The 25793-nt window shown below is 45.4% G+C and overlaps 1 protein-coding gene across 1 annotated transcript in view; it reads left to right on the plus strand.

Annotated features, from left to right (window-relative positions):
* Nucleotides 1–25793, plus strand: part of NRK (Nik related kinase) — a gene marked incomplete at its 5' end in the record, with an annotated part of 102929 nt that overhangs the window by 32599 nt on the left and 44537 nt on the right. The window contains 10 exons of the mRNA XM_082488222.1: nucleotides 3509–3565; nucleotides 11163–11288; nucleotides 12105–12215; nucleotides 14047–14137; nucleotides 16735–16865; nucleotides 19894–19948; nucleotides 22154–22232; nucleotides 22918–23093; nucleotides 24861–24933; nucleotides 25347–25542. Of these exons, the coding sequence (XP_082344348.1) occupies nucleotides 3509–3565; nucleotides 11163–11288; nucleotides 12105–12215; nucleotides 14047–14137; nucleotides 16735–16865; nucleotides 19894–19948; nucleotides 22154–22232; nucleotides 22918–23093; nucleotides 24861–24933; nucleotides 25347–25542 (1095 nt within the window). The remainder of the gene's footprint in view (nucleotides 1–3508; nucleotides 3566–11162; nucleotides 11289–12104; nucleotides 12216–14046; nucleotides 14138–16734; nucleotides 16866–19893; nucleotides 19949–22153; nucleotides 22233–22917; nucleotides 23094–24860; nucleotides 24934–25346; nucleotides 25543–25793) is intronic.

Raw genomic sequence — 25793 nt, forward strand, 5'->3', positions numbered from 1 at the left:
TCTGAAAGAACATAAGGGTGTGAAGTGCATGTAGTTAACAGAATTTAATTCCATGTAGAGGCCGCTTTACCCAGTCAGAGAGTATTTATGGCAGGTGAGCCTGTGCAGAGGGATGGTTGGAGGTGAGCCTGTGCGTTTCCCTCAGGCTAGCAGTAACTTTGCACGGAAGGTATGGAAGATATGGCGCTGAAACGAGGCAGAGGCATCCTCCTGCCCTCCCTGCATGGACTGAGCTCCTCTCGTCCAGCAGTCAGCCCAGTGGCAACTTTTAGGAATGTGGGAGCAGGATCGAGTTGTGCGTCGCAGTTGACAGGGACACGTTTGTTGTGCAAACGTGAATCATGACCCACAAAACAAAAGGGCTTGCTGTTTTCTTTCCCATAAATGCTAATTTTACAAATTTGGCTGGGGGGGGATTTAGTATTCTCATTTATAATGGTAAAAGTGAGTGAGAGCAGCAGGTTTGCATGCAGCGGAAATAACTGTGGCTGCAAAATAACAGATGTCTGTTACACAGAGGGACAAGTTGACCGGGTATCATGCTTTGAAATCAGAACTGAATGCCAAGCCTTTCCCCCTTCCTCATTCTTATGAATATTCAATATCAGTTGCAATGCTACCCTGTCATGGTTTAGGCCAAATTAGCTACTGGGTACCTGGGGGACCCCAGATGGGACCAACAGATGCTCCCCTCTACCCCTCTTCAAAGAGAGAGGCAGAGGAGGGAAAAAGACATATGAGTTTAGAAGGAACAAAACTACTTTAATGAAATATTAATAATAAAATAAAAAGAAATAATGAAATATATACAAAACCGTATCAAGCTCCCAGGATGACAATCACAACACCGGCTGGCACTGGGGCGGTCTCAGCCTGGACTCAGTGACGGGCGGGAACTGGATTGTGGATCTGCATTCAGGATCGGGGTCAAAGGCAGACGAACAGAGTCCTCCTCGGACGCTGGTCATTGAAGGAAGAGGAACTGACCCTTTGATCCCTCCGCTTTTATACTGAGCATGAGGCAGATGGGATGGAATACCCCGTTGGTCGGTTTTGGGTCACCTGTCCTGTCCGCTCCTCCCCGCAGGTGGGACCCCACTATGCTTTTCTGCTTCCGACCCCCCAATGGGGCAAATAACAAAGTTGGCTGCCCATGGGGGTTATAGCAATGAGTATAAGCAGGAATCTCTCTGCATAGCGTGCCTGGGCATCCGCTATAGACATAGGTCTGATCACTCTGAGAGGGTGAACACTGTCTGCACAATATGCTGTTAATTCCCGTAGTTAGAAGAGACCCAGCTAAGAAGCGAAGTTCCTGAACAAAATTGGTCCTGTTTTACCTCAAACCAGGACATATCCTAGTATTGATTGATTTGTATTTGGGGTAAAGAAGCCTATCTCCATGCTTCACTGTAATTAGGAAAATCCGTGTTGATTCGTGACATCATCCTTTGCAGAGTGTGCAGCAGCCCAGGAGAGACCCATCATTTCCATGGGTTGGTCTTCTATGTGTGGTGGCCGGAGACATGGAATTATCAGCGTGCTTGACTCCAGACAAACTGTGGAGTTAAGTGAGGGTGCCAGCGTGTCTAGCATGACTGTATTTTGTGGAAGGCCCTCTCTCGCTGTATTGCCAAGACATTCAATGCCTGGAAATATTTGCAAACAATGGACTCCGACAAAGGAGCCGTGGCTGTGCGGAGGAAGATTGCTAACCAGGACTGACGTCAGCTGGGATGGATGCTGACCAAGCGCCGGCATCTCCGGGGCTAGCGCTGCCCATCTGCGCTCAGCCACGGTGGGGCGCGTGTCGTGGGCCTGGTGAGCGCATCCCCCATTTGTCTGCTGCCTCAGGTCTGTGATAGTATATAAATCCTATCATTCCAGTTTATGAGGAAAAAGCTTTGCAATCCCAGGAGTGCTTCCACAGAAAGAGGACACTTATAAATATACAAAAACTCAGCAGGATTTAGTTTTCTGTAAAAGAAAACATGACTGTGACATATCGCCTGAGAACGAGGAATCGTTTTTCTTTGATGCAGAATTGCTTAGTCTTAGAAATAACACTCGTATGCAATTTTGTGCAGATAGGACCTGGGTTTTAAAATGACATCAAGCCAGCTTTTAATTTTGCAGGTGTAAATTGCACCTGCAAATCATTTTGTCTGCAGACTGCAGCGTTTCATATTTGATTTCCTGATTTCCTATAGCTTACTTAACTGATGTCAGTTAGTTATTTCGATATACAGCTTTGCAGGCACTACTATTTCAGGAACAAAATTGCAGTCTCAAAGCTTCAAACCCATTTCTGAACATTTGATGGAAGCGAGGAGGTAGGACGTGTAGCCTGTCATACACACTGTTCATACAACTCTTTTGATACTATCCTCCAGTATGAGATTACTGTTGGCTGTCGTGGCAAAACACTGCACCTACGGCATCTGTCGAGCAACTTGATCTAACCAAGCCGAGAAGCTGTGCAATTTACAGCAGGATTCCTGGTTGCCTTTATAGTACACGTTCTTGTGAACCACATCTTGTCAGTCTCAGTTGCTCTTTTAATAGCTTTATTCCCTATTCCTTCTGTTTTCCTAACTTTGTTTTCAAAAACTAGTCACTTACCTAGTCTAAGATTACCGGTTATCTGTCACTTAATAATGGTGGCGGGGTGTGGGCATTTCACCAGTGAAGTATGTGTAGGTATGTAGGCACGCATGCAGTCAAAGCCCTGGGAGAGGTCCTCCCCACCACCACAGAAGATGACATTTTTAAATACAAAGCCTCTGCATGCTTTTTGGGAGGTAGCTGAGAGATAGTTAACTCAGCTGCAGTAAGGATTTTGAAAACTGAGCATTTCACAGTAAAAAGCCATTAAGAAAAAAAAAAAAAAGGTCAAGAAAGTACATACAGCTTTAGTTTCTTGGCAGCCTCATACGGGTTTCCGGATTGATGCACTGAAACCCAGAGTTTTCTCTTTACCCTGAGGTGAGCCAGAGCCTGCGGGGTGGGGAGGTGGGGACAGTGCCAGCTACCCAGTGCCTTGTTTCCCCGGCACGCGTCAGCCCTGGGTTGCAGGACGAGACGGTGGTTGTGGTTGGGTCACCCTGGGCCTCTGCTGAGATCTCCTGGCAGAGGAGGGTTGAGGGGCGACACCGCCTGTTGAGCAGGAGTTGGGTGCAGACCCATAAACTCCTGCCGCGTTGTGCTCCGGCAGCAGAGGTCTCCCAGCATTGCTGCTCGCTTTGTGCTAAAAGGGGGAAAGTCAACCCCGCAGAGGTAATGCAGTTAACTTTGGAGCATGGTAAGGGTATGGGTCTGATAAGACATCACCAAACCTCGCCTGGGTGGTTTTGTGTGGAAAGGTTGGCGATACATGAGTATCACGTAGAAAGGTTGGTGATACGTGATTGAAAGCAAGTACTCAACCCCAGTTGTTGTATGCCTAATTAGTTACTGCATGCGTAGTTTGCGTACATGTTTTGCTTACAGTCTTTTGTTGTTTTAACAGGGTCGCCATGTGAAGACCGGGCAGCTGGCAGCAATCAAAGTGATGAATGTTACGGAGGTGAGTGCGAAACCAAAAATAAAAAAGTTGTTATCAAGGTGCAAGGAAAAATAAATAGATCGTGAGAAGGCGGATAGCTTGTAAAAGACGGTCCTGTGGCATCAATTACGCTTGCTGAGCGCTGGTTTGTATTTTGTAAAGCACCGAGAGGTGTTAATACAACCGGATTTTTCAATTGTACCTGACCAACGGAGGCAAAGCAATAAGGCAATGCATCGCCATGTATTTTGATGGTCTGTAATAACAAAGAGAACTCTCATCCTGCTTATTTCTAGAGGATTATCTGTTCCCAGAGATAGCGAGTAGAAGATTTCCCATCGCTCGGCGCTGCCCCTGCTGTGTTTCATCACACCCTCTCCCCTCGCATGCCAGCCGTTCCTCAGGGAAGCTGCCCTGACAGCTAGCAAGCAGCAACATGTTAGAAATGCAAATGTAGCACTTTTTTTATTGTTATCTGACAGATGAGAGAAGGAGACAGTTTAATTGGCCCCGTCCCCGCTCACATTTATAAAGTGGTGTCAGTGCTGGAACAGGGTGTCAAAAAAGCTGCTAGGTATTGATTTTTGTTTCTCCTTTTAAGAGCGCAGCCAGTAGCGAAGCCGCTCGCCTCCGTGAGACCATATTAGCCTGGGCTAATTGGAAAGGAAAGGTTGGGGGGATGCCCTGCTTCCTCCTCTCGGGCTGACTGGACGTCTGCGGTTCGGGAGGATGCGCCTACTCTCACTGCGGAGCAGCTCCCCGTTCTGTCACTCTGGCGGTACAGATACGGAGTACAAAGCTCCCAAGATGAAGTTAAAGAGTCCTCTTGCGATATTAAGGAAGGGTTATTGCCTGAAATACTTTTATTTCAGGGCCAAGTCTGCCAGTGGCACATCTACACGTGGTGTTTTGGGCAAGCACGAGCCAGCCTTGCCTGCTTTTTCGTATGTCTTTTGATTGTCTTGGAAGACAGCAGAACAAGCTGGTGTCTGCGTGGGCCTTGCCACGTAGAGCAGGTCCAGGACCATTCTTTCTGCTGATGGTGTGGGAATCCAGCCCTGAGCAGCCAATGGTCTGAATTGCACATTGGTTTTTTTGAACTTGGATGGTAATGTAGTGCTTTTACAAAGCGTACTTAAGGGCTGGTTTGGCTACGGCTGCTACCTTGTAAAATATGCCATGCGTGGTTGAATTGCCAGTTTTGCTCTTCCCTGTGCATAGAGGAGGGTGCATTTTTTAAATGAGTGGTACATTAGATCGGCGGGATTTTTGCTTTTAGCTGTACAGGTACATATATCATCAGGTGCTTTGGCTTTAAAAAATGGCAGTCACCAAACATGAGGCTGCTGGATTTTGGAAGGGAGAGGGGAAAGGGTTTGTGTTGCAGAGAGATTCCTGAGGTCAGAGCATCTCCCTGCTTTGACAAAGGAGCTGAGAGGAGAGATCCTCGCAGGGACTCAGAAGTGATGCAGAGCTTCTGTACGGACTGCTTTCATCCTTCGCTGGGTCAGACAACAGCGCGTGGGGGCTGGCCAGAGATGTCACTTGTGGGCCGTCACGTTAGCACCAGTGACAGTCCCTTCCTTGATGAAACAATTGAAGCAAGAACTGCAGGAAGGGAACCTTGGAAAGATTTCCTTCCCCTTGCTATACATAACACAGTCTCCTTTGTATGTAAGCGACAAACTGGAGCATCCAGTAATGCCCGCTTGCTTGGAAACAAAATTTAAATGGAGGACAACCTTGCGGTCCAGCTTCAGGAATTCAGGTTGATAGACTTTCGTGATTCTGGGAACAAGCCCCAGCTGTTCAGGTCTGATTTGCTGCTTCCTTGCAGGCCAGAGAGTCAGCATCATGCTGGGAAACCTGTCCCATCGCCGGAGGGGCAGTGATAACAGATCATGCTGTTTTCATGTTGAGTCACTTAACGCGAAAGCAGTTGTGGTGGTTTGAGCGTTGCGTGGTGAGCATGTTGGTGCAGCCACCTGGAGGGGTTTCCCCAGTGCTCTTCCCCCACTGAACAAATCCAGTTCAGCTCTACTTGAGTGTTTCGGCTTTCTGACCTTGGTGCGGGATGAGCACGGGACTCTCTGCCGTTATTTCCACTTTCTTAACGCGGAGTTGGCTGCGTTCCCGCTGCTGGGGCGCAGGCTGGCAGACCTGCATGCAGTCCTCCCGCTTTATCGCTGGTTTCCTCCGGGCCCTCGGCCATGCCTCTGGGAGACGTTGGGAGACTGGAGCGGGAGTGATTCAGGTGGCTGCTGCCCATCGCTGCGGTTCCTCCTGCAGCTGTCTGCTGTGCCCTGAGGTTGTCCTCTCCTCAGCCACCACACCTCGCAGCTCAGCATGTTATGGTAAACCCCGGTGGCTTCCAGGGTGGGGTTGGCAACTGCGGTCAGAGCCCTTCAGACACCTCGGTGCAAATTCCCGGAGTGCTCGGGGTGAGCCACGTGGCTGCAAGAAGTGGGGTTACTGTGCTGGCCTCCTGAGCTGGTCCGTCTGCCCAGGGACCGTGCCGCTGGTCTCCTGGAGTAGATGGGGTGGATGAAGCCAATGTGTTCCTGCTCTGCAGTGGCAGAAGGTGGGGGCATGGGTACAGCTGAGGCTGATGCAGCACATGTCCAGGGCATCTCTGAAGCTCAGTTCTTCTATAAAATAGCAATAGCTTTTCTCTGCTTCATAGAATTTGGTTACTGAAGCCTCTCACAGCAGCACTGGGTCCTAACTGTAATGTAGAAATCCTTTCAGTCTCCAGCATTTCAGTGTCATAAATTCAGAGCCTGTCAAGGATTCACTATTTCTCCTGCGTTGTTAGTCTGCTCAGGTTTAAGTTATTTTCTGATCCTTTGGTCTTGAAAAACTAGCTTGAGGCATTAAATAAAGTCTTTAAAATATTGAAAACCTCGTCTCCAATGTCCTGCCTATAAATTGCACCTGAGAGCAACATCTCACATGGAGTTTGGCTTGTGAGAAATGGGAGCTGTCATAGGAAACCTGCTTAAGTGAGGCAGGAGGCTTCCAGCCCCTGTGGCCATTTTCATCTTTGGGTGGTTATATGATCTGATTAGTGCTGCACAGGGAACGGTTTTATTTGGGAGTGAAAATTTCATGTGGTAGAAAACCGGAAGATTAAAAAAACAAAATCAAGACAAATGCAGGTTTTTTTCTCTTCACCTGTCTCCAAAAAACAAAAGTGGAGGGGAGCTGAATGCCTGGATTGGCCTCGTGATTCACGTACCTGCTTAGAGGACTCCCCAGTTCAAGCCTCCGGTGGGTCTGTCTCATTCAAAGTGGGGCAATTCCAGTGGCTGAGTTTGACAGAGCCCCATGCCACCATAAGTTGGTGGTGGTTTGGTCACTAACCTGCTCAGGAATAGGTCGGTGTTGTCTGCCTTGGGAGAGGATAGGATTGAACACGGGTATCTTGTGTCCCAGGGGTCTGAGCTGCTTCCTTGTCGCTTGGATATTCTGCAGTGGGTTTCCTCTCCCCCAGCATCATGTTCTCATCACTAGAAAATCCAACCTAAGAAGTCTTTCAGCTAACATTTCATCATAACCATTACATTTCTGCTAAAATTCTGTTTCACCAAATCTACAAATCTACGCTTTCCGCTTTCTTTTTTTTTCTTTTTTTTTCTTTTTTTTTTTCTGGCAAGAAATAATTTAATCAGAAATTCCCTGACCAGCTGCAGCTGCGATTGTTCAGCTCTAGGATCTGGGGCACACCGAGAGCTGAGCAAATCTGCCCTTCGCCGTCATGATCGGCAGCCCCGGGCTGGTTTCTTAAGAGCGGCAGCAGGATGCTGTGGTCATTGCGGGATCCTCTGGACATCTGTCAGGAAGCGGTGCCGTGCCGTGCGGCGGGGGGAACGAGGGGAACCCTTTGAAATGGTTGATGGCAACGTGTGCTCATGCGCCTCTCCACGCAGGCGCTGCTTCCTGTGGTCGGCTGGTGCCAAGCAAGCAGAGGGCTTGCAAAGAGGGTGGGTTCTTGCTGCTTTTCTCTTCAGCTCTTGGTGGAGGTGATCAAAGAGCTCTTCTGCAGAAGGTCGCTCCCTGTCAGTCCTTGCTTTCGGTCTTTCCAGAGAGAAAAATAACATTTAAATGAAAAACATCATTATAACTGCCCCAGGACTAAGGAGTCTCTGGGTGGAGTATTTATCAGCTGATGATCTTGTTTCCATTTGAGGTCAGAGGCGTGTGCTTTCTAGTTCTTTGCTTCCTAATGTCACTGCAGATGGGCCCACATCTTCAAAAATAGCCTTTGATCATGAACCTGTCGTCTTTGCGCGTGCAGCCATCTGTGCCCAGAAACGCATTGGTTTGTGAAAGCAAACAGCTTTTTGCACCTGCACGTCTGCGAGCTCGTTTCCTTTCCTTAAGCAGAATGATTTATGAGCGGGTTTCTGGAGCCCCGGGAGATGTGGCGGATGGTAACGCTGACAAGAGGTGTGGAAAGTGGAAATCCTGAGGATGTGCACGCACTGAAAAGCTGAGGGTGCTTTTGTCCCCGGTTACCCTGCTCGAAGGGTGTATGTAGGACTGGGACTGAACGAGTCCAGGTTCAGTTCCTGGCTGGGCCTCAGACGTGGCCCATGGGACAGAATCACTCACATTTACCCTCCTGCCTTGGTTTCTCCATGTGAAATAGCGTATTTTTTCCAAAACTCACTCAAGCGCTGGCAAAACAGAGTACTTTTTGTCTGTGAAACGCCCACCTGCTGTCCTGGGTGGCCCTTTACCGCACAGACCGACTAACGTTTGAAGTCACATCTCTGTCTTTGGAGGATGCAAGCGTTTGGCTCAGAGGCTTTCTGCCCTGCTGTGGTGGGGCTCAGCAGGGAAGCCCACTGTCCAGTCTAAGCAGTCTCTTCCCGAGGCACTGGTCCCGCAGCTGAGCAGCGCACAGCACAGGTAACTGCCTCTCCGGGCAGGGATGGGCGAGGGAAGAAGAGGCAGGTGCGGGGAGGGAGCAGGTTCCAGCCTATCTAGAGATGAGGACGCGAGGTCAAGCCTGAGTTGGATCATCTTGCTGTTAGAGGGAAAGGAGCATTAGACGTGTGCAGCTACTCGTTGCTCTTGCCAGCGGGTGTGGAGGAGCCTCCCCGCTATTCCAGCTGTGTTTGCAAACAGGCACACGCGTACCTTTGTCTTAAAAATGTGGAGGCGAGATTGCAGAGGAATAGAAAGTGCTCGGATAAGAGCTATGCCAGCACGGTTCCAACATCCAGTAAATTAATTGGGCACAGGAGGAAGAGCTGAAAAAGAGGCAGCAGCCCTGGGGCCGTGGTTGAGATGTGGCAGCTGCCCAAGGGGAACTCTGCGAAAGCTGCAGGCTGGTGCTGAGGGCGCAGCAGGGATGCTTTTCAGTCGGGGTCCACCAGTGCAAAGGTCATGCAGATGGGCAGAGATCAAAAAACCCAACCCTTGAGATCTGAAGAGATCTTATGTAACTTGGAGAAGGACTTGACCCTTGTGTTGCCCCTCCACATGTTTGGTTGCCCGAGCAGGAGTGAGCAGGATGCAGGAGAGACAGCAGGGAGAGGAGAGGAGTCCTCCCCATTTGTCCCACTTTCTGTCCTTCTGCCCTAAATATCCTCTGTCAGAAACTCATATTGGTGACAGGACCCTTGTGGTCAGGTCCAGGATGGTGGCTCCCATCTCATTCTCTGCCTCCTTCTCCTCACCTGCCTGTTTCCACCCTTTCACATGCGCTGTTTGGAGTCCCAAAGGGAGCAGAGCGTTGTTTCCCCTTCCAGAAAGCACCAGCACGAGCTCTCGGCTCCCTTTGATTGTGCCCTGGCTGCCTGCAGGGAGAAATAGGACCTTGCTCGTGCAGGATTTCTTGTGTGCTGTCCCGGCGTCGGCTCCGATTTCTTGTGGAGACTCCAGATGCTGCACCGGGCTCCTCCTTACCCTCGCTAATTAAGTCCTACAACATCCAGGGCTGTATCAAGCTGAGGATTAAGGGTCCGCCTTTCTCCTTAATTGCAAACAAGAGCTAAATGAAATATTGAGTGTAATGTGTGCAGTTTGAGAGCTCGTGTTCCACAAAGGGACTGTTCTGAAACCTGAAATAGCTCCTTTTGCTTCAAGTGGAGTTATTTTACATTTCCCGTTTCCTAAAGGTTAAGACAATTAGGCTTTGGTCTGGTAACGTGTCTCCTGTGGATTGGTGTTACTGGGGAAAACTTATTGGTCCCTTCTGTTCTGCTGGGACTGATTTTTTTGTGTGGTCGGGTTTAATAAGATGCATCATGTGCATATGCTCGAGGGAATTTGGCCTCAGCCTGTCGGGCTTTAATGTTTTGCTACAGGTAGAAAGGACAACGCAGGTGGTTTTGTAAGCAGTCTGTTGTGATGGTTAAAGGAAGGCTTCGATGGCAAAGCTACTGGAAAACAGTGGAAAAGGGCAGAAAAATGTCCTGTGGGGTTGAGCTGTTCTTGCTGCCTCTTTTGTGGTTTGTTTTTTTTTTTTCCTCCCCCTTCAGCTAGTAAGTGCTGACTGGGATGTTTTGCAGCAAGGTAAATTAATTTTCAGCTTTGTCATACTCCTTTGAACTGGTACAAGGGGTACCTTGCAGCACCACTCATTTCCTATTAAAGCAAACGAGACCGCAAACCCTACATGCGTTTCACGGGGAATTCTCTTGGTGGCGGCACAGCAGACAGGCTAGGTCTGAGAGGACCTCTTCAGATGGGGCAGTCCTCTCTGAAAAAGGGCATTTCCTTCTAATGTAATTATTAAAACTTGTGTTTCCATTAGTTGTCTTATTGTGCACAGTGCTGTACTGGGCAGAAGAGAATATCTGCCCTGAAGAGACTGAAATAAAGACAGTGGGAAAACAGAGCTGGCTAGCGCCTGGAAGGAGATGTCTCGGGGTGTGCAAGCCCCCAGCAAGCCAGAGACTTAACTGGTGGCATGATGTTAGGAGGGGGGAAACCTCTGTGGTCCAGGTGGGGTGGCCTTACAACTGTCAGGAAGGAGCAGATCCTAACCCTGCGCCTGCTCTGGAGTTTGGTTTGTGGCACGTTGCCTCCTTCTTGGCTTTGATTTCCTCCCAGCAAGACCCTCCACGGGACTGGGAAGACAAATTGGCTGATGTGTGTGCTAAGTGCTTTTCCAGGTATTTAAGTAATGGAGTGTTAAGAATATTTTTATTTTTGTTTGAATCTGGTTAATTTCTCCAAGACTAAATTACTGCGTGCAGAAACCACAAATGGGGGAGTAATAGGTCCTGTCTGAGCCCCCTGAGAAGACAATATGAGACTGTTATACCCAAATTGGGACATTTTTGATTCTTTAGCTCGAATCCTAGCAATTCATTGTTCTAGGCCGATGGATCCAGAGTGATTGAGTTGTTGGCTTAAGAGCTGTCCTTCAGTTGCAGTCTCACAATCGCAGGATAACTCAGGTTGGAGGGAACCTCAGGCCGTCTCTGGTCCACCCTCCTGCTCAAAGCAGGGTCAGCCATGGGCTCCAACCGGGCTGCTCAGGGCTGGTTCCAGCTGGGTGTTGGAAGCCTCCAAAGACAGAGGTTGCCCTGCAGCCCTGGGCAGCCCTGGAGCTCGGTGGTCTCCGGTCACCTAAGGAGCCTTCTGCTCTCTTTTGCTACAGAATGAAGAGGAGGAAATCAAGCTTGAGATAAACATGCTAAAAAAGTACTCCCACCACCGGAATATTGCTACGTATTATGGCGCATTTGTAAAGAAAAGTCCTGCAGGCCAAGACGATCAGCTCTGGGTAAGCGTTTAGTGTCATTTTTGTTCATGAGATTTACAGCTCCTTTCTTCAGAGCTCCAGCGTGCTTGGCTTGGACTCTGTCTTGGTGAAACTCTGAAGTCATTGTTCCGAACAAGAACATATAAAAAAGAAGAATTGTTCCTCCCTACACGTCTTCCATCCCCTGTGATTTCCTTTGAGGATGGGCATAAAGCATGTGACTTGTGACTTGTGCTGTCATTCTGATTTGTTGTTCGAGCTTGTTTTTTTCCAAATTAAATCTTTCTGTAATTTTTTTTTTTCAATGAAAGTGAAAGAGAGCTGGTCCTCTTCCCCTCCTCTCCTTTGCCTTGTTGCTTTCCTCTCCTTTTTTCAGTTGGAAGATAAAAAAAGTGAACAGAGGAATTGGCAATAAAGGAAAGAAAACAAATGAATCCTCCAATTTTTTCGGCTACAAGATTTTTGAAGCTCTGCAGCAAAATGAGACATTTCAAATTTTGAAAAAATTCCCATGATTTTCAGTGTATTAGCTCTTGTTTTTCTGATTTTGTAGTATCTAAAAAAAAAGAAAAAAAAAAAAAACCCCACACACGAAAAAAAAAAAAAAACTAACCAAAAAATCCAACCTGCAATAGGAGAGGAGCACTACTGAGGTTTTTTATTTATTCAGCAATTTGTGTGATTCAGGAAATGAGATTTAATGTCGCTTGGCATCCGGGAAGGTCTTGTGTAGTTTGCCACACCTTGACTGTGGTGGAGTGGGTGTTTGCACGTGGTATCTCCGCTGGCACCCTGTCAGTGCTGTGCTAAAGGTGTGTTGCGTTTGTCTTTACGCAGTTGGTGATGGAGTACTGTGGTGCGGGCTCTGTCACCGACCTGGTAAAGAAGACAAAAGGGAACTGTTTCAAGGAAGATTGGATTGCATACATCTGCAGAGAGGTTCTCAGGGTGAGTCGTGCCAACAGAGCTTTGTTGCTCATTTGCAACAAAAAGGCCTTTCCAAGCCTTTGGTCACTAACATATGTCACTAATGAGCATTATTGTTTAAAAGTTTTGGTCAGTGGGGCTCATGGGCTGTGGTCCTCGAGTTCAGAAGAGCCCATAGAGCCACCATGATGATGTGTGCCTAAACCACAACAGTCCCATATTATTGCAGTTAATCCCATTTTCTATGTGAAGAACAGAAAATTCCTGTTTCCTATGGTAAATAGCCATCTTGTGAAAGTCCAGATTCTGGGCATCTAGAAAAGTAAATACATTTTCTGCTTTCGATAAGTCTGTCTTCCACATCAGGAGATCTTACTGCTCATTGCTTCAGCTGTTCATGCTGTGTAAGATCTTTCTGTTCATAATTCTTTTACCTGCACGCACTCGGGGGCCTCTTTTCTGCGCTATTAGAAGCAATGTTGACTAAAAAGCATTCCAAAATCTTAAAGGTGGCCCTGCTGGGGCGGTGTTCCCCAAGCCAGTTCTTCGGGCTATATTTCGTTCTGTGCAGGCTTAGGGATTTTTTTTTTTTTTTTTTTTTTTTTTTCGTTCCTGGAAAGTACAGAGGATAAAACAATTCCCAAGTGTAATCTAGTGAACTAGCCTGGAAAAAAAAAAATGTTGGAACCTGTCATTCTAAATTCAAAACCCATTACAGAGTTACTGATCCGTCTTCCTTGTAATGGAGTTTTACTACTTTTCTAAATAATGGTAAGATAAATGTGTATTCTGGGAGCTGGAATTCAAATGGCATGCCAAAGTAATGCTTGAAAAGGGGTAAATCTTTGCTTCTGGAGCAGAGGAATTGAGAAGTGTGCTCAGTAGAGAACATTGGCCATTTTACAAGGATTTGGCATTATACTGCAGATTGTAATAACTATAGCGGGGGAGTGTGGGGAAGAGCATTTCTGCAAAAAAAAAAAAAAATCTTAATGGTCTGATCAGGTTGTTCTTCATTTGTGTGGCTATAATATCTCTGTTAAAGCAATTGATGTTAAAATAATTGGTTTACGTTCATGCAACTGAAAACTGTAACAGCATGCGGGTGTAAAACAAGGGACTGGATTTAATCACGCTTGTTTCAAAATAGTTGCACATGGATTGACAATGTTTTCTTCTGGAAAATTTAGAAGCTGGGTGGAAGCCCTTTTTGAAGTGATTAATATCACAGAGGCTGAGCATTTTTAGTGAAGCATCCCCTGGCTTACTACAATGTATTATTTCAGTGTGTTCCTTTATATTATGCTAGTTTAACCATGGACAGTTTTGGAATGAGGGAGAAGACAGAATATTGCAAATATTAGCTGAATGAAAACAGTATTTGCTGCATTCAAAAAGAGGACTGACGTGGTATTTTGAACTTTCTGCGGTCCATTTACCATTGAACATGGTTTTGCTGAATGAAGAATCTTAGCCACTGTGGCCGGCCAGCTGCTGCCTCTGGTCTTCATACAGAGCGTTCTGCGTTGTTTTTCCCCTCTTTTGTTACACATAGTATGTGAAGCATCCCTTGATTCTGAGACAGAAGTTTAAAATATTGCTGCTTGGTTCTCTTCACACTTGACTTCAGAGATGCTCCACTACTGTCAAGCCTTTGGGTAAAGAAGACAATCAAACTTGTGGTTGCTGTCCTCCTTCCTCCCCGAAACTGGGGTCTTCATGTTGCTAATAACATCTAAAGGACTTTCCCTATGAACAAAGTCTGAGAAGGGTAGAAGCGTGAAAAGGCACCAATGCCACGCTCCTGATAATGATAGGAAGAAAGAATAAGGGAAGTCTGGTTCTCTTTTAGGGCTTGGCACATCTTCATGCTCACCATGTCATCCATCGAGATATTAAAGGACAGAATGTTCTTCTCACAGAAAATGCCGAAGTAAAACTGGGTAAGTTTTCTTAAATGTGTGCTAAAAACCTGTTCCTAAAAATTTAAGATTTCCATCTTGTCTCAGAAAGAACCTTCAGTAACCTGAGAGCAACAAATATATCAAGTAGCATTAATGCGTTTGTTTATAAGGTGTCTGTCATGTAGAAAGAGCTGAAAATGTGACGTGTTCTGCAGGGATGTCGCTCACAGCCTGTGGGGAGCACAGCTACTTCTGGGCAGTCAAACACAGAACTTGTCTAGTAAGTCATGGCCTTCACAGCAGATCCCGGCACGCAAAGACTTCCAAAACAAAAAGTTGGGGGAATAAATTATGCTAATCCATTTCTCTCAGGGAAGTGGTCTAAGAGATTTTCATAAAACTGGCAATAGGTGAAATGACTCATGTGTAAGGGCTACCACTGAAGAGTGGCTCTTACTAATAGTCATGTCTCAAAAATGTCAGAGAGTTTACTCATTTCCTTTTCTAGCTGTGACATGTCAGTATTGACAACTTCTGACTTCCTAAGACTAAACTCCAGTACATATCTCTCTGGAGGAGGGGATGTCTTTCGTGTTTTGGGAAGACATCGCAGAGAGCACATGGCAATGATTTAAAGGAGCAGCCTGAAGTAGAGCACTTCTCTTATTTGGGATGATCTTTACACTCCATCTCTCTTTAATTGAAAGAATTCGCTGTAGAGTTGGAGAACAAAATAAACATGGCCTGTGGATGTGGGGTGGGATGTTTGGCTGGAGCAATTAGAAATAAGTAGTTCAGATCTCATTATGGTTTAACCTTATGGTGAAATCCTGGCTTCACTGAAGTCAAAGGGAGTTTTGCTGTCGTATTAAATGAAGGCAGGGTTTTGCTTGTAGTCTCTAAAGGATATCATAGAATCATAGAATCATAGAATCAGTGAGGTTGGAAGGGACCTTTAAGATCATCAAGTCCAACCGTTAACCTACCCTGATAAAAACACCACCACTCCTAAACCATGTCCCTAAGCACCTCATCTACCCTTTTCTTAAACACCTCCAGGGATGGTGAATCCACCACCTCTCTGGGCAGCTTATTCCAATGTTTAATAACCCTTTCAGTGAAAAAATGCTTCCTAATATCCATTCTAAACCTGCCCTGACATAACTTGAACCCATTTCCTCTTGTCCTATCACTTGTCGCCAGGGAGAAGAGGTCAGCTCCCATCTCTCTAAAACCTCCTTTCAGGTAGTTGTAGAGGGTGATAAGGTCTCCCCTCAGCCTCCTCTTCTCCAGGCTAAACAACCCCAGATCCCTCAGTCGTTCCTCATAAGGTTTGTCCTCCAGACCCTTCACCAGCTTTGTAGCCCTTCTCTGGACACGCTTCAACACCTCAATGTCCTGTACTAGTTTTTAACTGTTCCCTCGTAAAACTGGCAAGATGGGGGGGGGGGAGGGGGGGTCTGTGTGTGTTTATGGTCTTGTATAGTTTCTAGTCCCACCGTTCTTCATGTGGTTGACAAGCAAGGTAAACCTTTCGAACTCTGGATAAAGATGAAACAGATTTGCTAAGTGCAACAATTAAAAAAAAAAAAAAAAAAAGTTGTTTCCAGAGAGAATTAGCTCGTGTCTTAAAGTAAAGAAGCCAGAAGCTCAAGAGGTCCTCAAAAGAGTTCCACTCCACTTCAGTGTAAGTGTCTATACTTCCCATCAGAAGCACAGGGCGCGTGGTGATCCCAAAGGTCAGGTCCAACTTATTGTTGGAAAAGGTTTGCTAAACAGGCGCCCTAAATTATAGTAGTACAAATGGTTTTGTTTTGCAGATGATCTGCAATGAGGTAACTAACATAAGTGAGAAAATCTGCTCCTTGATGGTAACCACAGGGCTGTCACCTTTCGGTCCTTTCTTTTCCCTGTTATTTTGTCTTCTCTGTGAATAGCACTCAAGTGCTATGCCCAGTGGATCCAATTAGTGCATCTTAGAGGTTTGTTCAAAGGAAAATACAATCACGTAATTATTGGTTGTATGGGCCCTTCTTCATATCTGTACAAAACCATTTTGCTACACAGTCCTGATGAAAGTAACACCCTTTTCAGCACGAAGAGCACCACACCATTCTCTCATAATGAGCCTAAGATCAGAATAAACTAGGATACTCTCCAGCTTGTTCTAAGATAGCGTATGAATGTAGGGAAGGAGTTATTCCAAACACCTGAAAATGAAGTGATATGATGGTTCTTTCAGCTTTCACAAATGGGCATATTAGATGCATCCAAATTTGCCTTGTCTGTAGATACTGTTTGTCCCTCTCAGATACTAGTTAAAAATCTCAAGTCCTACTCAATGTAGCATTTAGATTAAGCATAAATTATTTTGTAATGTCTTCCTAGATCAATTCATGGCTGCTGTAATCTGCCTGGCAGGTTTAGCGTGCTGTTTATTTGATCCTTCTGTCAAAAAGAAAAAACAAAAAGGTAGTTAAATTTCAACTATCGGACAAGATGTACTGGAGGAACTCGGATTTGATAGGCATTGTAGCCCAACGGTTTGGTATTCCAAACAGTGTGAAAGTAACCAAACACTCTGCCACGTGGATACAACTCCTTATTAATTTCTTTACCTCTGCTTGGCTTTTCAGTCGATTTTGGTGTAAGTGCTCAACTGGATAGGACTATTGGGAGAAGAAACACATTTATTGGCACACCGTATTGGATGGCACCTGAGGTCATTGCTTGCGAGGAGAACCCAGACTCTACATATGATTACAGAGTAAGTGTTACAACTCTGCATAAGGTAGCAGAACGTGCGGGTTGTTGCTGAAATCCTGCTCAAGTACTACCTTTGAAAAGTTCAAACTTCCCTCCTTTTAAACCACAATAATATTATAACTGTACGAATAGAAGTATTTGTAATGTGTGGGTGGTGGCTCTTTTTAAGAGTGGAGTTTCATTATGAATATTATTTTGTGAATTGTTGATACACGAAATACGCTTTCGTGAACTTCTGTGCAAAGAAAGAAGTACTGATTTATGGATATTGCAGGTCAGGATAGAAACGAAAGGAAGAGGTAAACTTAGAAGGAATACTTGAAGTAGTGTAATACTAATATGACAAGTTACTGCTCTCCTCTGTGATAGAGCTGTTTTACTCTGTACTCAGCTGCAAACCCTGAGTTAACTGGCAGTAATTAGTATCCTCCAGTCACTTATAAGCACGTGACTGCTAGAGGTTTCCTGTCCCAGAATGATTTCTGGTCATTCACAGGTGGCTGAGGTGAGAAGGTGCAGAATTTCTCGTGGTTCAGTTTGTGCCCATTGCCTCTTGTCGTGTCACTGAGCACTACTCAGAAGTCTGGCTTGGTCTTCTTTACTCCCCTCCCATCAGGAATTTGTACGCCTGCGTGATCCCCCTGAGCCTTCCCTTCTCCAGGCTGACACAGCTCCATTTCTCTCAGCCCAGAGCCTCCCCACTCCAATCTCTTAAATGCCTTTGTGGCCCTTCCCTGCACCCACTCCAATATGTCCACGACTTCCTTGTACTGAGAAGCCCAAGAATAGCTATCAAGCACTTTTTCTGGTTCTCCTCCTAACTCTCCTAATAAGCTGATGCTCCCAGGTCCCTTTCCACAGAGCTGCTCTCCAGCAGGTCAGCCCCCAACCTGTACTGAGGCAGGGGGTTATTCCTCCCCAGGTGGAGCACCCTACACTTGCCTTTGTTCAATGTCATTAGGTTCCTCTCTGCCCAACACTCTAGACTGTCCAGGTCTCGCTGAATGGCAGCACAGCCTTCCGGCGTGTCAGCCACCCCTCCCAGCTTTGTGTCATCAGCAAACGTGCTGATGGTACACTGTCCCCTCATCCACGTCACTGATGAATATATTGAACAGGACTGGACCCAGTACTGACCCCTGGGGAACACCACTTGTTACTGACCTCCAACTGGACTCTGCACCACTAATCACAACTCTAATTGTGTCTTCAAAAATATTTATTAGAAGAGCCTGTTACTGTTCCCATTTTCTAGTGATGCAGAGGCTGTGATTCTCCCGTGTTGAGACATTCTGTGCTGCACTTGCAGAGTGAGGTCACGTTGTGTGAGTGTCAGTCATGACCAAAGAATGTTCTTGGATTTTATTTTATTTTTCATGCCCTATATACCTTTTACTGAAACCTTAAGAAATTAATCTGTTGTCTTCATTCCCTCTCCCCAGTCGATTTCCTTTTCAGAACGTACACTTTTCAGAAGATCCAAGCATTAGGAACATACACCCCTCATTCTTGAGGTTTCTTTGCCTTCAGTAATAATCACAGTTCATCTGTGTGCATTTATGTCTGCTTCCGAATAGATTCTGCAGATGGGAATTTAAAACTGATCAGGGGGGGTTCTGGAAGCACTTATGCAGACAGTGCTATGACTCAGAAGGTGGCATGGGCCGGTCTTTTCTGCAGAGATTTATGGCTGATGGGATGAGCAAAGTAGCAGGAAGCCACTCTGTACCTTCTTGCTGTTCCAGCTCTGATTGCAAAAAAAAAAAAAAAATTACAAGAAATGAGTAAAATATATTTGCATAAATATGTGCATATATACACACTGGCCTTTACAAATACTGCTGTCATCCTGCCTCTCACACTTTGAAACTCCAAACCAAAATTCTTCGTAGCCTGGTTGTTTCTCCCATTGTCCCCAAAACCTGCGGTACTGCCCCTAGAGGACTTTTCTAATTTTCAGTCGTTTACTTAATAACAAGTCAGGATTGTTAATCTATTAAATTCCCACCAATTTTGTCATCAAATGCCTCCACAAACTATGATGCAAACTGTTTTTCAGCTTGTGTGAAGCGGTTCAGAGCAGCTGTATCGAGATTGTGGCTCTGTTGATAAAGTCAAAATTAGAGTGCCAGGCTGCTTATGAGCTGCTATTGATGTAATGGTATATTGCTTCTAATCTTTGAAAGTTTGTCTTCTGTTACTCCCTTTTTTAAAATTAGTTTTAGAGAAGCACTAGAAGTTGGTTTGGTCACGTGCCTCTCATTCAGCTACATTTAGACACAAAAAATAATAAAACAATGCACACAATTAATGAAGTGGAAATCTGTGAAGTTTTTACAGTCACTGGTAGTTTTTCTGATTTACTTCCCGTGGTGCAAACCCGGTCCTCAGCATCCACAGAAGCTGATACAGGAAACTCCACTCGAAGTTAACCGAGCTGAACATATACTGTAGTGTAAACCCGACTGTGTGAATGTGCTCTCCTTTCATGTGCCCCAAAACATGGCACCGGAGACTTTATAGAGAGAAAAAGTCAGAGCCCAAGGCCTGACTATAGTTTCTGTTCCATCAGTGTAGAAGCTCAGCAATGACTGCTCTAAAATATGCATTAAGACCAAGATTTTTTTTGGCCAGGAGCAGGGGGGTGAGGGGCTGCTGTGTCTCATTGCCTCATGAAAAAAGTTTAAAAGATTTAAGACGTATATTTAAACAGTGCCTGCTATATTCTGGCTCTTGGTTTTTGAATGCAGAAGGTCTGCACTTTGGGGCTGGCTGCTTAAATGATGAATCAGCTGTTTGGAGTTGCATGGGAAATGGGAAGCTTCTGGCTATTAGCACATTTCCTAAAAGCTCGGAGGGAATGGGAGGGAGCAATACGTGTGTCACTCCAACTAAAACGACCCGATCCAAGAGAAATCTAGGGAAACTGTAAAAAACAAAAAAACAAACCCAAAACCGCAAAAGAAAACAAAATAACCAACAAGCTTGAATGCTGCAAGTTGCAATGTGCAATGTTTCTTTTCCTGCAGAGTGACCTATGGTCTCTGGGAATCACTGCTATTGAAATGGCCGAAGGAGCTCCTCGTAAGTGATTTGGTGTAAAGGTGCGGGTGTCTGTGCTTTGCTTTGTGAACGTGTTCTGTGTTAAAATAACTCATGCCTGGCTAATGCACAGATGTACAAAATTCTGATTCTGGCTGTACCTTTAAAAATAATCTATGACTTTTTTGTCATTTGGGCTCTTTTGCTTTCCTCTTCCCTTTAGACCCCTTAAGTCTGTATTTTGATTCCTTGCCTTTATTTCCTAGGGAAACAAAAAACATTTCTTGGAGCTCTTGTTAGCATTGCTTTGTTGATCACTGCCTGTGCGTACAGCTAAGCAGAAGTGATTGACACATTAGCAGAAAAAAAAATTAATAAGTGGCTTTGGGTTCAGGTCACTAAAATAAAAAAAAAACCCCAACATTGCAGTGGGAGAAGCTAGGCTAGGTTATATGTTTTTGTCTGGGACTGACTTAATTCTCACAGGTTCTGGTATGAATCCTGTATTTGCTCACGTAATGGCTTCGGTCCATGAGCACATTCTCAACCTGCCAGCAGACTGCAATAGTTTCGCGGGCTGCCCTTGCCTGCCGGCTGTGCCCCTCGCTGCTCCGGTTAGCCTCTCGCAGCCCTCGGGCAGACATTGGCGGCTGCAGCGTCGATGCAAAGTCTTTGTGCGTTTTAGTTTCCACGGAGGACCGGTTGCTCTGCCCCAGCGCCCACGAAGCAGATGTGATGGGTTATCCGGTCACTGCTGAGAGCACAGGAGATAAAATAAATTATACTCTGGCCTGAGCTTGCGAGCACGTAGGCTGTGTTTTTAAAAAACACACTTGGCTGTTCTCCTGTCAGACTTGGTTTTTAGCAGCGCTCAGGAGCCAGCTGGAGTGCAGGAGCGCTTTCAGACCCTGTGCTTCAGCCCAGCTGAAGCTTAGTCCTGAGATGTGAGCCTGTGGGGAGGTTTCTTTGAGAGAGACCTTGTAGCTTTGCATGCTGATTCCTCACGCCGCTTGTATTTGATGTTTTCACTAGTTTTGGCAGGGAAATGCTTTGGATTATATTCTGTTGCATTATGTTTTGTTTACTGTACAGCAGTGTCTGGGACCCATAGCTAGAAACCGCACTTCTCCTGCCCCCCCCCTCCCCACTTTATCATGTGCTATTGAAAATACATAGGAAAAAGTCAAAAACAACCCAGATGTGAGAAACAACGGCAGGTGGATGCAGGCAGAGAAATTAATAGAAGGCGGTAAAGGCTTTACCAGACCACAGTCTTCTCACTTTTGCTAGTCCTGTAATGCTGGAATGTTAAGAGAATCACTGCTGAACACCTGTATATCATAGGAAATCAGCCCCCATATAGTTCCTGTCAGTTGTCATTCAGTAGCTCTGTTTTGTGAAGGAAGACCTCTGACCCTCGATGTTTCTCCATGACAGATGGGGCACACTCATAATTCCATACAAAATGCCTGGGTTAGATGAGATGTGACAGTATTTACTTTCTGCAGAGTTCTCTGTAGCTTCAACTTTCCACAACAGTAACACTAAAGGGAAGTACATTGGGCTGGAGAGAAAACAGCGTCTGAATGCATGGGTAGGAGCTGCTGCAGATTGTGTAATAATGGTGCTCACACTCCTGAAACGCAGAATAGATGAGATGTGTGCTTAGTCATTACGCTCCGTGCCAGTGATGCCGTTTATGAACTCTCTGCTTCGCATCAGGTTTTCTTCATCCTGCGTTTTGCCATGAACCATGTAGCTAAGAGTTTGGTTAAAATTTAGCTGATCATTTATCTGAACCATAAGCGAGACATAATAAACTAGATAAGTATTTCAATCCCAGTTTTAACCCCTATTTATGCAAAACCATCCTGTGGCATATTAGAAAGGTGAGCATTTTTTATGTCCTTATGAAGCCTTATATATAAAAAATATGAAGGAAGTTGTGCTTGTTCCTGCCATACAGCCTTTCTTTCAAATCTCTTAACTTGAAATAACAGCGTATTGTCGTGAAAGATTTTTGTGTGCTCAGAGACTTTGTTTCTTGGCTGTAGTGTGAATTTCTCTGACTAACAGTGCGGATCTGCGGCGGATGCTGCTCTGTCGGAAGCAGGAGTGTTTGTGGAGGACTGCTCCTCTCTGTCAGGAGAACCAGGCTCTGGCCCGGCTGGGTCAGCGTGGTCAGGCTGTGGGAGGGACACGGGGAGGGGACATGCACCCTTCAATAGCTTGTGGTTTCCTTTGCAGCCCTGTGTGACATGCACCCCATGAGAGCGCTCTTCCTCATCCCGCGGAACCCACCTCCAAAGTTGAAATCCAGAAAATGGTAAAGAGATGTGTTAAAAAATGTATTTTTGCTGCATTGGGTTTAGGAGGATTTTGAGCTCTCTTGCCCAGAGACAATGATCTTGTTAAATCCTACAGTGATCTATGAGGTCTTTCCTAGGCTGTTTCTCGTGCTGGGTTACACCGCAGGTGCAAGTGTAGTTTACCTTTCTTTTGAACTCTGCCTAAGCTGCGACGGTCATTGCAGTTGCTGAAGTTTGGCCCAGGAGGCTGAAATTGGAGTACAGGCAAGGCTTCGATGGGCTGGTTGGGGTCAGTGCTTTGTCAGAAGACTGTGTGGACATTGCGGGGCTAATGGCATTCACTGTGGCCTACAAAGAATTAGTTTGTCTTTTAAATGAAGTGTATAAAGAGAATCTTCACCATATCAAAAGGGTAAGGGTGTTTTTGAAAGAGTAGCACTGGCCAGATTGTGGTTTTGTTGGTCCAGATGTAAATTCAGGGTAATTCCACTGACGGAGCAGTCGGGGTGGAGTTCCCCATCATTTGCCCTCAGCTCTGTGCCTGTCTCAGGATGTACACTGGTGGCAAAACTCAAATTGCCTCACACAGTTCCAGTGCAAAAGGAAACCTTGCGAAGTTAGTGCTTTCCATCACTCAGGGGTAATTCTTGGCACACAAGTTGAAAGGGATTATTGTTTCCTCCACTTTTCTATATTTTTCAGGTCAAAGAAATTCCTAAACTTTGTTGAAAGCTGCCTTGTAAAAAATTATTTGCATCGTCCGTCGACTGAAACCTTGCTTAAGCATTCTTTCATCCGAGATATGCAGAATGAACGGCAAGTGCGCATCATGCTGAAAGACCACCTGGACAGGACCAGGAAGAAAAAAGGAGAAAAGGGTAATGTTGTAACAACAAACTAAGAAGCACTTCAGAGAGTAGGTCCTCTTCCACTTTGGGCAGCAGAGTACAAGGCAGATGCAACCAAAATACTAGAATCGGGAAACCTGTGAGAGCGTTGCCTTTGGTAGCGGTGGAGCCATTTTGAAGATCTCTTTGCTAAAGCCCAGGTCCTTAATGGTGTTTAAATGCTAAAGTCTTTGGAGCCTGATTCACTGAGAGCAACACTAATGCTAACGTGAGCGAGGAGTCCAAGTAAAGTCTAGGTCCCTACTTTCTCGAGTATATAAGTAGTACTCAACAAGCATTTCCTAGTCTTTTAGTTCATCTGTCTGTTCCCGATCCATTTAATTTACCTGTTGCATCTCCATATAATTTCACCTTGTGAGTTCTTCGGAGAGCAGAAGTGCTCTTTAAGCGTTTTGCAGTGGAGTGCACAAGAGACCTGAAGAAGGGCTCCTTCCAAGCTCCAGCAAACCGCAAATGAGTATAATGAATCATCTGCTTCAGAGGGTGGCTGAAGAAGAAGAGAGAATAGGAGTTTGTTCCAGATGGTAGCCTTGCTCTTCAGAGCGAAACCTGGAAGAAGCAGTGCTGGAGTGGGGATGATACTTGTGTGAATGCCCGTGCACAGCAGACTAAGGGCCATGCAAAGTGAAGAGCGAGCCATAGCCTGTTGACTACCGATTTTTCCCTGCCCCCTCTCCCCTTTTCTTCTTCTGTATATTTTATATTGGCAGGGGTACTGTGGAGATCAGTGACTATGAGGGCAGACTCAGAAAGCACTGTACAGTTGGAAAGTGACTTATAAACTCCAAGTATTGATTTGACAACAGAAGTATTTGTGCTTAAAATGAAATTGCTGTCACAATGTAGATTTACTGACTCCAATAGCAGTTGCCAATTCTGCCACCTCTCCAGTTATGAATCTCAAAGCACACTTGAATGGAAAGATAGTGAGTTATCTCACAAATGCCGTTGAGGGGGAAATGCAATGATAACAATCACTTCTTGATAGGTAGTTATATTTTGACATGAAAAGTGCTATTTTTAATCAAAGCTCCCCTGAAAGGGAGAACAGTGTGAAATTGCCTGATTATGCACTTCAAAATAGTGACTTAAAAAAAAATTAAGTTCTCCTTTAGCATGCCATGTAGCCAGTAATGCAGAGTAGGCCCAGTTTGAAATTATCCCTTAAAAGCTGCCTTCGTATTAGTCTTGAAGAGAACTTTAAAAGTGCAGGTCAGGTTCTTCTGAACCGCTGTGCTAAAACTAGCACTAATTTATTATGCCTGTTCTTTTTTAATTATTCACTTTAACACGAAAGGAAACCTGGAGTTACTGAAGGCCTCAGCCATACAACAGGTAGACAGCAGAGAAGGGCAGAACAAATCTTCTATGTTCTATCTAAATTTCTTTCTGAAGAACCCCTCTGGTGGTGGTGTTATGGGGGTTGGATTTCTCTGTGGGTTTAGCCTAATTTATTTTAAATTATGGAAATAGGTTAGTTTTGCAAAACCAATACAGTCAGTCAAGGGAAAAGGTGGGAGTGTGTAAAGGGGCTGCCCTGAAACGCTGTCTGAACTAGATTTTGAATTATGTACGTGGATATCTTCCCTCCCCTCAGCCTCCCAGTGCAACCTGTGGCTTTTAAATTCCTGCTGAGCTACGTGTAGTTCAGGTTGAGTGCTCAGAAACAAAGTTCAAGATCATATCTCAAATAACAGTATCCTCCACTGGGGTTTGTTTATTGTTTTCTTTTTTTAGAAGAAACGGACTATGATTACAGTGGAAGTGAGGAGGAAGATGATGAGCTGAATGAAGATGAAGGAGAACCAAGGTTAATTTTATTACTGGAATAGAAAATTTGACTGCCCGAGCTGTCCTCGTTGAAGGCAGCCCTCCTCAGCCAGAATGGCTTTCTTAACTTGCTCTGAATCCCTCATCTCCCGTATCCCCTCTGGTAGCTTTAACTGTTTTGTAGCTATCAAATATAACCGCTGAGTATAAGATGCCTGTAATAAGCTGCTTCTTAATTCCCCTGCAATAGGGAGGAAACTCTCAAATGAAGGACCCAATAATCAGCTTCAGGCTGTTTCGTAGCACAGTAAGTGCAGATGCATAGTCAACATGCTGGAGATTTATCGGAACATCTTCATTTGCTAACACAGGACAACAAGCAATTCCCAATGCACCTTGTATTCTCTCTTTAATGTTATGTTTAGTCATGTAGAAACCTGCCCTTTGTTCCAGCTCCATAGTTAATCTCCCGGGGGAGTCAACTCTCCGTCGTGAATTTCTGAGGCTGCAGCAGGAGAACAAAAACCGTTCTGACCCTCATCGCCAGCAGCAGCAGCTGAAGGACCAGGAGAAATACAAGAAGCAGCTGCTGACAGAACGGCAGAAACGGATCGACCAGCAGAAAGAGCAGAGGAGGCGGCTGGAAGATGTAGGGACTGGCTTGTATTTTTGTTCTATATCTCATTATGAATAAAAAATGTGCTCATAGAGAGTAGTCTTTGAAAGGCAAGAAGGCTGTGTCAAATAGTAGGCACAACCTGGATTGTAGTCTTTCGCCTTTGGAGAACTGTGTCACTTTTGAACACAATGATTTTAAACGGGCTCTGTCCTTTTCCTGGTGACAACCTCCCCTGAGCTTTGGGAGCAGAAGGGGAAGGGCATTTTGCTTGAGTTTGTTTG

Source organism: Vanellus vanellus, assembly GCF_965231255.1.
Source record: "Vanellus vanellus genome assembly, chromosome: 10".
NCBI classification, from domain to species: domain Eukaryota; kingdom Metazoa; phylum Chordata; class Aves; order Charadriiformes; family Charadriidae; genus Vanellus; species Vanellus vanellus.